Source organism: Chrysochloris asiatica, unplaced genomic scaffold (genome assembly GCF_000296735.1).
Source record: "Chrysochloris asiatica unplaced genomic scaffold, ChrAsi1.0 scaffold00079, whole genome shotgun sequence".
NCBI classification, from domain to species: domain Eukaryota; kingdom Metazoa; phylum Chordata; class Mammalia; order Afrosoricida; family Chrysochloridae; genus Chrysochloris; species Chrysochloris asiatica.
In genome coordinates, this window is record NW_006408597.1 from 1,702,284 (window position 1) to 1,714,288 (window position 12,005).

The 12,005-nt window shown below is 46.0% G+C and overlaps 1 protein-coding gene across 1 annotated transcript; it reads right to left on the minus strand.

The window, feature by feature from the left end:
- Positions 1 to 4,830: 4,830 nt before the first annotated feature.
- EIF2B2 (eukaryotic translation initiation factor 2B, subunit 2 beta, 39kDa) lies at positions 4,831 to 11,280 on the minus strand. Its single transcript, XM_006865521.1, has 8 exons — positions 11,053 to 11,280; positions 10,829 to 10,949; positions 10,587 to 10,735; positions 9,012 to 9,175; positions 7,777 to 7,872; positions 7,197 to 7,334; positions 6,731 to 6,797; positions 4,831 to 4,988 (listed from the first exon to the last, which is right to left on the minus strand). Exons 1-8 carry the CDS (start codon positions 11,213 to 11,215, stop codon positions 4,831 to 4,833), a joined length of 1,056 nt encoding a protein of 351 aa, XP_006865583.1. The 5' UTR covers positions 11,216 to 11,280.
- Positions 11,281 to 12,005: the final 725 nt, after the last annotated feature.

Genomic DNA, 12,005 nt, shown 5'->3' on the forward strand with positions numbered 1-12,005 from the left:
CTGTGTACCCTAAGTGAGATAAGGTAGTAATATTTTATCCATCTTGCCTCTTTGTCACTCTGTCTGTACTTAAATACCAGTGGCATCGTGCCAGCGTCACAGTAATACTCAAGGAACCACAATAGGACACACTGACAGGTGGGTGGTAGACATTTTTAGGTAATCACCAAATAAAGTCTTAATTCCCACCCCCTTTTCTCTGTTTTTTAAATTTTATTCATTCAATAAGAGTTTAGTGAGTTCCTTTTAAGTATATTGAGTCAGAAGTTGGGGACATTAGGGGAAAAGAAAGTGTATCCCCTGACTTAACGATTTTTAAATGCATTATTTTTACTCCTTGCCCATCTGCTACAGAGAACTCAGTCCTCACTTATGCCCAGAAGTATCTGAAGTGGGCAATCTGAATGTCAAGCCAATGAGCTAACAGGATTCAAATAATACTTGGAAGAAGCTAGACTTCTTTACTTCAAAAGCAAAGAACATCCAATGATGGTTTTAAAAAAAAAAAAGTTAGCTACTACTATTAGTTGTTTATCATTAGTTTAGCTCTTTGGTATATTAATTAACAGAATTTTACATAGAAAGTATGGATTAGGGGAACTCTTGAAGCTTTTGTTTCTTCACCACTAAACAGATTCCTAGGCATGTCTAATTATACAGTAACATGCTAGAAAAGATACTACTGAAAGGATCCTTCTCTTTAGCATAGTATTTAACGTAGACACCAAGCAACTGCTGTATTGAGTGCAGTCAGGCTCCATGGCTGCCTTCTATGTTGTGAGTGTCGAAAAGAAAATTGCCAGCCTAGACTCTAGCTTTTTATGACTAATTGTTTAGCTACTGCACACTACCTTGGAACAGCTGCTTGGAGAATGAAAGAATAATTCAAAGCAAAATAGGCCAGCTATTAAACATTTCCAAACTGCATTTCCTTGGTGTCACCTAGATGCATGGCTTTAGAGAGAGTTTTTGTGAGGGCAGGTGGGCAGTGTGGGTACAGTACTTGTGTCGCCATCAGGAATATCTGTGGCAAAGCATTTCTCAGGCTCGGAGTTCCACATGTATGGCGCCATGGAAGCCTGTAGCTCTGATGGACAAGCTTCAAAGACTGATACACAGACTGCTCTGAGGAATGCTTTGGAAGCCGTCATCTGTAAAACTTAGGATCAGGTAGGGCCTTTTTTTCTTCGAGGTATCACTTTACACTTAGGTTTTTTTGACAGAGTGTTTTTCAAAGACTTTTTCTTTTTTTAACCTAAAGCAGAAATTTTTGTTCATTATTCAAGTTCCAGGAATTGTACTTTTTTCTGCCCTCCACCCAAATCTGAAGAAACAAAGCTTGGTAAAAAGAACCTTTATAAACTGTATGGACTAAGTTCTTCAACTTGATTTATTTAGAATATTCAGGGACCTTTTCACATCCATGGAGCCTGCTTTCCATTTTCTCCACTCTAAAAGGTTTCTCCGGAGTTTAGTTGGTTTTGACGGCAAGACAAGGGTGAGCACAGAGGCTGCTAGACCGGTTTCTCCCTGTTTAGATCAGTTTCCCGTTCTAATCTTTACTCAAGTAAGGAAATGGGAGAGAGGGAAGTAGAAAAACAAGACCTCTAAAATAGCTTTGTGAGATAAATTTGATAGAGGTCCTAAAGACGCTACAGAACATGAATTTGTAGAGTTCTGGTGCAAATGATTAGCACGAGACTGCTAACCTAAAGACTGTCAGTTCAAGTCCACCACAGGCACTATGAAATAAAAGACCTGACAATCTTCTAATCAATTGACAGCTAAGAAAACCCTAGGGAGTAGTTCTGGTGTTTAACACATGGTGTCACCTAGAGTCAGAATCTACTTGACAGCAACTAACTGCCACCACCACCTGTTTGTTGTAGGCGCTGTAAGACTTGACCCACAAGAGACAGAACCTCTAGCCTCAGAACCTTTACCCATCTGTGTTGCTTGGGAATGAATGTTGGTGCTAATAACATTCCTTCCTAGGGGAAGATGCACAAGACAAGTATTACAAAGCAGTTTTGGAGCCACAAACAAGAGTGCAATTCTTTGACTCACTGTTCTTTCCACACAACTGTGCCCAAGGGAACTGCTGTTAGAACTGGTGCCTTTGGAGGAGACAATTGCTAGTTACTGGTAGCTCTAAGTCACATACACTGAGAAACCATGGAGTCTCCACTGCTTTAAGAAAGAATTGACAAGAACACCCACACTTGCAGGTAGTACCCATGTGACCTGGCTTCAATGACTGGATGATCAGAACTCAACTAGAAGAAGAAAGAAAAGGAAGAAAAATAATAATCTGATAAAATTTGATGAACCTGACCTATACTTATGGATGTAGCAGCTCAAAAGAGGGACCAAATCTTTATAGTGAAGATCATTCCCACCCCCTAAGTACACAGGGTTGACAGGGATGAGCAACTTTGACATTGGCTACCCAAAATGGGGAGGGAAGGTGTCTACAAAAAAGGCAAGAAGTGACTGGCTTGCAAGCTTTCAAGAGGGAGCCTAGTTCCATAGGGCGCAGGAGAAGGTAGAATCTCCAGAGTGGTTTCCAACCTGTGTGGACAGGGCTGATGAAAGGAGATGGGGGTAAGACTCTTGTGGTACAATAGTGAATAATTGCCATCAGGACTGACTGAGAGTTGCAAATGTAAAGGTAGATGTTTTGTAACAAAAGGAGGGGAGTGGTTGATTTTGCAGTCCAGGAGCAGAGGACCCTGGGACCACCAAGGGAAAAGGGCGGAGTACGGACCCCATCCAGAGAAACAGTGACACCAGAGACTACAACATGGACAGATAGAGTGCCTGGGGATTCTGGACTCAGGGAGGGCGAGGGGCTGTGTGCTGGTGGCCAGAGGGCAGGCTTGCAGGGTGTATCCTTTGGTTGGTTGTTGATGCATGGAGGAAACTGTAATCATTGCAATGAAATGAAATATGATAGAATGTAAAGCTAATGTTCTCCCACGTAAACTATCACATAATCCACAATAAAAACTTAAAAAAAAAAGAATGAGTGAGTCAGACTCATTCTGAGTCAGAGCTTTCAGGCCAGTCTTTCACACTGACCATCTTCAAGCCTGTTTCTCCTCTTGGGAGAAAACGATTCATAAGGCAAAGATTTGTCCATAAGTATCAGAGTGGAGGTTTTTCCTCAGAACCTACCTCTGACCAGTGTTTGTTAGAATCCCTTGGGGGTATTTATTAAACATGCAGATTCCTGGTGCTCACTCCCTTTACCAAGACACTGCCTAAAGGGGCAGGAGCTGGTGTTTGCAAGCATGCCAGGGATTCTTTGACACTGAACCAAAGAAGTCTGCCCTGGACCTCTGGGACTAGTAGCTCCCCAACCTGGCAGAACATCTGGATCACTGGGGGAAACATTTTAGTTGAAACTAACCACTAAAACAATACACATAAAAAATGGGAAAAATATATAAACATATTAAAATAGATGGCCCCCTAGCTTGCCACTAATTGGTGCTGTTACTTTTTTTAACATAATCTGAATGAAAATAGTTCTATGCACATCACTCTACAGCTTGCCATTTTTCCAGGTTGTGTTTTACTCAACCATAAAATGGCTTTCTTTACAAATCCATCCCATTCTTTCAACACCAGAGACACACACTCAACTGCCTATAGGGCTTAGCAATGAGTCAATGTCCAGGAGGAACACAGAAAACTGGAAACATTCCATCTCATGCAATCAGAAGCTACTCAACTGCTGCCCTTAGGGAATGTGGGCCCAAAGTTGCCAAGTCTTGAGTTTTTGAAAGAAGCAAGAAATCTGAACAATTTTTTTAAATGTGCAACCTCCAGATTTTAATATATTGGTAAACTAACTCAAATACCAGCTAAACCACAAGCCCAAATGGCTTCAATCCAGGCATTACCCACAAGGCACCCTACTCTATTGCAATGGATATATAATGTTCCACAGTATAAACGTCACACTTAAATTAATACCCTACTATTGTGGTATTAGAGTCTGCACTGACCCTTCTTGTAGACATCTTTATATACTTATAAAATGACTCTAGAAAGGTTTCAATTCCAAGTTGGTTCCAATGTACAGTCCTATTAACAGTCCATGAGGGTCATTTCTGGGGAACTTTAGACATAGATTTATTTCCAGACTCCATCCCAGGGATCTGATGAAGGAGATCTGGGATGGTGCCCAAGATTCTGGATTTTTTAAAGCTCCAAAGATGATTCTGATCATCAGAAAGGTTTTGGAACCATGTACTAACAAGTTGTTTAGGGCCATTTCAAGGGAATTACAAAGGAAATGGTCAAGAGTGTCATTTGTATCTGTCTATTTTAGACTTATTACCTCTAATTACAGCCTTCTAAAGAAACAGAAAAGGGCTCTGTAGCTGCTGCTGTTTCCAGCAGTTCAATTGGAGCAGGACAATAAATAAACCAACCCAGGAACCTTCAAGGAGCTTTTATTGGCAGAGCCTAGGAAAAAGGCGTGGTAGCCATTTCTGAGCAAAAATCTCAATCCCAGCAAGGTTTCCAGTGTTATGTTTAACACACCACTGAACCAGAAAGTCTTAAGTTCCTGAAGCAGACGCAACCATGTCACTAAGGCCTCAAAACCAATAGGTGAAGCGCTGCTGCCTTTTAAGGCCCCAAAGGCAGAAACGAGTCCTGGGTGTGTATGCTGCCAGAGGCTGACTGACCAGGCAGGAGAAGGATCAGGGCTCTTCTATGCAGACTCCAGTTCCTCCGCTGTACAAGGTTACTGCGCAGCAGCACTGAGGTCTCTCCATCCTCTCTGCCTCAGCGCCTTCCACTTACATCAGGTGGCAATCAGAGGACATGATCGTCAGGATGGTAGAGCTCGCTCATTAGGCGATAGATATAGGAAGGCGCATTCCCACCAATGTTAGAGATGAAGAGCGTAATGAGCTCTGGGGGGACGTAGTCAAACACTGGGCAGTGAACGCTGACCTTCTCTAGAATGTCCCCTGGAAAGCAAGCACACATACATGCTGAAGGTAAAGCTGCGGCTCCTGCTCCCATCGTTCAGCAGGTATAGACTCAGGCTCACCATCCACGCCTGCCAGCTACCCACCAGAGAGGAAGCAGGGCAAAATGCAAACCAAGAGATGATTCCCACGACACGCCCTGCTTTAAACTCCCCAGTGCTTTTCCACAGAACCTAGAATAAAATTCAAATTTAGGATCTGGCCCCTCCCTCCCACACGAGTTATCATTTATACCACTTTCCCCTTGCTGGCAAGTGGCCAACTTTCACAACAGGCTTAGCAAGTGCATGTCTCATGCTGTTCACAAGTGTCTGGAAAACTTATCCCTATCTTCACATGTTAAGTGCCATTAAGTCGATTCTGACTCATAGTGACCCTGTATGTGGCTTCCAACAGTAGCTGGTGGTTTGAACTGCTGATCATGTGATTACAAGTCCAGCGCTTATCCTACAATGCCACACCAGGGCCCAGATCTTCACATGGTGGTGGTGGTGGTGATGTGCCGTGGAGTTGGTTCTGACTCACATTGACCCTGTACAGGGTCTCTGAGGCTGTAAGTCCTTACGGGAGCAGATAGCCTCATCTTTCTCCAGTGGAGCGGCTGGGAGTTTTGAACCGCAGACATTTAGTGACCTCGTAACCAGTACGCAACCAGAGCTCCTTAGATCTTCACATTGTTGTTGTTGTTAAGTGCCGTCGAGTCGGTTCCGACCCATAGCGACCCTGTACAGGGTTTCCGAGGGTGTAAATCCTTACGGGAGTAGAAAGCCTCATCTTTCTCCCGCGGAGCGGCTGGTAGTTTCGAACCGCTGACCTTAAGGTTCGCAGCCCAATTCGTAACCACTACGCTACCAAAGCTCCTTAACATAGTGAGCTTTTATCATTTGACTCAACTGAAGTGTTCTCTTGGGAAGATCCCTCCTGACTCGATGGCAGTCAGTCCCCTAACCACTTTCTATCACATCACCCGGATTTGTTTCCTTCCTCAAACATCCTATGACCTGACATTGTTCTGTCCGTCTTTCACCAACAGAAATACAAACACTGTGGGTGCAGGGCCTCATCTTCCGTTAGATCCCCAGTGCCTAGAACACTGCCGATACAGAGGTGCATAATAGCTATTCCTTGAAATAATGTATGTTTGAGTAAAACAGTCAGCTTCCAAGAGAGAACTGGAAATATTTATGCTTTGCTCCCACAGGGTGTTTAAGGCCTAAGTAACTATTGACGAGGTAGCAGGCTCACTGTGGAAAGCTGCTACCTTCAGACATTAGGGGACAGGGCCCCCAACACATCAGGTAGTGGTGTTCTGACTCATAGCCATCCTGTATAGGGTTTCCAAGGAGTGTCTGGTGAGTTTGAACCTTGGACCTTGCAGTTCAAACCGAGCTTGCGGTCCAGTGCTTTATCCCGCAGCACCGCACCAGAACTCAACAGGGACATTTTAGAGCCTGCTTCCTCTTGCAGCTACTTTACCAGACTCATTGCTGGCAGCAGCTGAAAAAGTACATTTTTCCATGGACTGTTGCCTGTATCAAACAATGCTAGGTGATCCAACCCCCATGACCCCAACATGGCCCTAGCTAAAATGTACTAGTCTCAGAACATGGACTATATCAGGCCTCCAAGCTGCTTAAGAGAACAGTCACCACAAAGAGCACCACCTGACAGCATTCAGTCCTTTTGACCATGAAAATACCACACACACACAACCTCCATACCTTCTGTGAAGGGCAAGACTTCTTCAGGAGCCACAAACTTGTGAAATGAATCTTCTTCATTGGGGAACTGGAAAAGAAAGGGATAAAAAAAAGAGAGAGAGAGAGAGACACCTATAAATAGGTTCATGTGTTCATGTTCTCAAAGCAAACAGCTTCCATGACTGGATGGATGGAAGCTTGTCTTCAGGCTAAAGGGACAGGCCCTGAACTGTGAGTAAGACCTTTTCTGTGTGCCTGGTTCCAATCTGCTTGGTATTTTCAGACATGGTTGGGGGACGGGGAGTGGTGGAGATGAAAACAAAAGTCCTTTCCCAACTACACCGTGCCCAGACTTTCTTACAGCCCCTGTTGGGTCTGATCCACTGAGTAAATGCAGCTGCAGAGCGAGCAGACTGAAGGCCTAGAGTTCAAGCTTCCTTCCCTTGTTGACCACCACACAGACAGACAGACAGACAGACAGGCATACCTGTGGGGAAAGCTTGAACATAGGAGCACAGACAATGAGCGGGGTGGAATGGTGTTTTGCTGCCAGTGCTAGAGTGTGAGTTCCTGCCACAGCTCGCAGGGCACCGTTGGCCAGGATGGTCTTTGTGCCAATGATCACCTTTGGAACAAGAAGGAAAGTGCGAGTCATTCTGGGGCAGTGCCTGAAACGGACCTTTGGGCACAGCAGGTTGAGTGTTTCAGTCCTGGCATCCTAAGGGGTCACAGATGAGTGAAAGGGACACTTAGCTCAGTACCAAGGTTAAAGCTTAAAAGTTGGTGCCCGAGATAGGAATAAACACAGCATGGGCTAGAAAACTGCAATACCTACAGCTCTTAACGCCGTCTTTTCTGGAAATCTAAAGGCCAGAGTCTTTGTCAGGAGCCTTTGTCATTTGCCATCTATAGGTAGGTACCCTCTCACCAATCCCTGACAATGGATATACTTAGCTTTAGTTCTACTGCATTTCTTTCAGTACTCTAACCAAATTTAGAGCCTACTGCAAGTGAAGAACAATGACACAAGTAAAGGAAATTAGTTCATGGGCTCTAAACATACTTACCTTGTTGACTCTGGACATAACAGCAAAAATGGCAGCATCGGTCATGACAGAAGTCTCGATCCCTGCTTTGGACAGATTGATGGCCATTTCATGACCCTGCAAAAGGAAAGAAAGGCTGACGCAGGGACAAGAGGGAGACACAGTGAAAGAGCTCTCACATGGAACTGGATCTGGGGACTTCGGTGATACTGGCTAGATCCAAAACACAACTTCCAACAGACAACTCATTTTTGGTCTATGAGAAGTATTCTCTGGTGAGGTGATGGGAAGCCCAGAGGTAGCTAATAAATGTGTAATACCCCAGAGCAGCCACAGAACTGGAAATACTACCTGCTTGCATAATCTGGCATCAATGACAAGAGAGCTTCTGGCTTGTCATTTTACAACATCCTGCGTCTTTACATGTCATTTTCTTTTGGAGACCTATTATTTACCTAAAGAAGTCCGGGTGTGGTGCTGTAGGATTAGCACTAGACTGCTAACCACAAGGTTGGCAGTTCGGCAGTTCAAACCTACCAACTCACTCCTTGGAAACCCTGTAGAGGGTTGCTATGAGTCAGAACCAACTCAGCAGAACTCAACATTATTATCTAAGAAGCCCTGGTTGTGCAGTGGTTTAAGCGCTTGGCTGATAATGGTGGTCTGAACCCACCAGCCACTCCACAGAGGAAAGATGTGATAGTAATGCTTCTATAAAGATTACAGCCTAAGAAACGCTGAGGAGCTCGACTGTCCTCCTGGGTCACTATGAGTCAGAAATGCCTAGATGGCAAGTGGTTTGGTTATATTATTTACCTAAGGATTTGTCAGGTTAGATCAAGCATTAGGCATCTCCAATATAATTTATTTAGTCTATTCTGATTCCTAAAAAGACCAGTATTTATTTTTTCTTGGACTTAGTCCTGGTGGGGTGCTGTAGGATAAAGCACTGACTCCAAGGTCGGTTTGAACCACATAGTGAGTGGTTTAAACTCACCAGCCGCTCCTTGGAAACCCTATACAGGGTCGCTATGAGTTAGAACCGACTTGACAGCACTTAACAACGACAACAGCAGTTAACCAACTTTCTTAAGCCAATGTTTAAGAAAGTTGACAAGCTGAACAAATTGAAAATTCCTTTACCGTCCCACTCTTTTCTCAGTATCTCCATTTCCAAGCTGGCATGGATCTCACCCACCCCTCCTTTAACCCCACTTCAATTTTCCTTTTTCTCAGCAACTTCAGCAGTTTCCTACCTGGCAGAAAGGCGCACACTCTGCCACAATGACGTGGAATTTCCGCTTTCGGGCGGCCTCTCTGAGGAAGGCCTCTACTGTTCGGGAGTAGCCGATGGTCATGATCACTTCGTTGGAGTGGATATGCTCCAGAGCCTGGGCGGCAATGTTCTCCGTAGTCCCTTCTGCAAGCACAGCCAATGCAGGGCAAACATGAAACTGCACGTTAGGGCTCCGATGAACATGACCCAGTGTGCGCTTCACACACATAGCTCTCCTAGCAGCCTCTGGGGCCCACTACAGTCAACGAGCTGCAAGTAGAAGCGCCACTTGTCTGGGGTTTTCTGCCTCCAAGTTCTCAGCCTAACTTTCCCCCAGCAGCTCCTATGCTCATCCACCACCTTCACATCAAAACTCTGCCACTCCACGTTTCCAACCTGTCTGGAAGAGGCTGATGAAAGAAGATAGGGATAAGACTCTCGTGGTTCAATAGTGAATAATTGCTATCAGGACTGACTGTGAGTGTTGCAAACATAAAGGTAGTTGTTTTGTAACAAAAGGAGGGGAGTGGTTAACTTTGCAGTCCAGGAGCCCAGGGGGACCATCAAGGGAGAAGAGCGGAGTGCGGGACCCTACCCAGAGAAACAGTGACACCAGAGATGGAGGTAAAGATGATGATGTGGAGAGGTGGAGCAGCTGGGTACACTGGACTCAGGGAGGGAGAGGGGCTGAGTGCTGACGGCCGGGGCTCAGGCTTGTGGGGTGTACCCTTTGGTTGTTTGATGATGCATGGAGGGAATAGTAATCATTGCAATGAAATGAAATACTATAGGATGAATGTAAAGCTGGGGGTTCTCCCATGTAAACTATGACTCAATCCACAATAAAAATTAAAAAAAAAAAAAAAAAGACAAAAAACCTGGCCACTCCAGTTCAGGCATCATGGGCAACTGATTCTGATGACACTGATTTCAGCAAATTATGGTTCAAGTATGGAAAATCCTAAAGTGCTTAGGGTAGGATAAACAGAGCTTCCCCTAAGAGAATCCTTCCTCCCGAAGGTGAAGATGTTCACTGTGGGAAGGAATTTGGTAGCAGCAGCTTAACTTCAGTGGCTAGAAGCTGATGGAATTTGAGCTTCCTTCTCCCCTGGGGAAGTCTGTAATGAGTACCTGCAAGTTTCACACGTCACAAAAACCAGTTAGGTGGATGGGGGTGGTTCCAAGACCCCCACGGAAATGATTAAGTCCTTAATACAAAGTGGTGCACTATTTGTAGGTAAGCTTTGCATGTGCCCCATATACTTTAAATCACCCGGGGATGTTTTTCATGCCAGTTGGCCCTTGGATACTGGAGGAAGTTTAAAGCTGGCGAGTCCATCAACTGTGGTTTTGGAGTTCATGTTCCGAAAACGAAAATCAAGCTCTTTCCCAGTCCGAGTCTCTGCCAGCGGGGGTTAAAGGATGAAGGCCAAGCCTCTGAGGACCAGATGATAGGGTGTCACTCATCTCTGCTGATGGACAGTTTGCAGGGTCTTCTGTTCCCTCACCTGCCAGCTACCTGTCCTGTTCACTGCGAGCTCCCGAGGACTCTTACCCAGCTCCACCAGCAGCTCATTGATTGCCTCGATGATATTGGGCTGAAGGTGGGCATAATGGATGCTGAAATCCTCTCTCAGACCTCCGGAAGTCAAGAGTTTGTGCAGGGACTCCTGCTGGTCGCTCTCGTCATTCCGTCCGTGGAGTCTAGAGGGGGCAAAGGTGGAGAGGAGGTGCGGTCAGGGGGGCTCAGGGAAAACGCGCACCGAGTCCCACACGGAGGCGGGGAAATGGCCAGACCTGCCGTACTCCTCCCGGATGATCTTGAGCACCCTCCGCACCATGTTGCCCACTGTCGTCTCTGAGGGCTGCGCAGCCGTCATCCTCCGGCCCTCCTTGCAGATCAGCTCCATCAGCTCCCCTACGGGCCAAGAGAGAGACACAGCGGGCAAGCGGGCGGTGAATCAAGGCGACCTATCAGCCTTATCTGAACCCAAAGGGGTCGGGGACGCGGGTCTGCTCACCCGCGTTGCTCCAGTGGTGGTCCGTGATGATCCGCCGGAGCAGTCCTAGGGTGTCCCGAGCCATAGCCTCGGAACGGCGCCGCCCGCCGCCCCGCTTCAGGGCTTCCACGAAGTTCTCGATCCTCTCAGACAATTCCGAGCCCTTGGCCGGGGCGCCAGGCATCTCGAAAGCGTCGCCCTCACTCACAAAATGCACACCGGTAAGACGGCAGCGGTTGTACTTCCGGGGCGGGCAAGGTTGGTTTCCGCTCTCTGTGAAAAACTCGTTTGGAAGACCGCAGACCACGCCCTCAGTTGCCTACTCCCGCCTCCTCATCCGGCTGAGCCAATGAAGGACGTGGGTTGTTCGATGACTGTAGAGGTTCTGTGCGCTCAAGGCTGCGGGACTGGAAAGTGACCTTTCCTGCCTCTTCCGACGCTAAACAAATGTGACATGTGACGCCTCAAGAAAATAGCTAGCCCCGTTGCTATGGGAACAATAAGACGCAGCACTACACAGAAGAGTTGCCGCCGTCCCCAGCTCGTGACGCACTCTCTACGAGTCCACTTCACCTTGTGTTGTTGTTTAGTACCATCGAGGCAGTTCCGACTCACAGCGACGCTGTATAGGGTTTTCGAGGAGCGAAAGGTGAGCTTGAAACGCAGACCTTGTGGTTCAAACCGACTTTGCAGTACGAGTTAACCCACAGCGTCACACCAGGACTCCTAATAGTTCCAAGAACTGCCATTTATTCAAAACATAATTAGGTGTGGACACTAAATCAACTCTTCATGCAACAACTGTGAAGTAGATCCTCTTTTTAAAGATTAGGAAACAGACCAACAGAATTTAAGCGATTAATAAAGTGATGAATTAATATTCAAATCTAGGTCTGTTTGTAGTTATGAATGTTTCCTTAAGTTGAATTCTTAGAAGTGGTGTTCTTGAGCACACAAATTTTAGACTTTTGTTA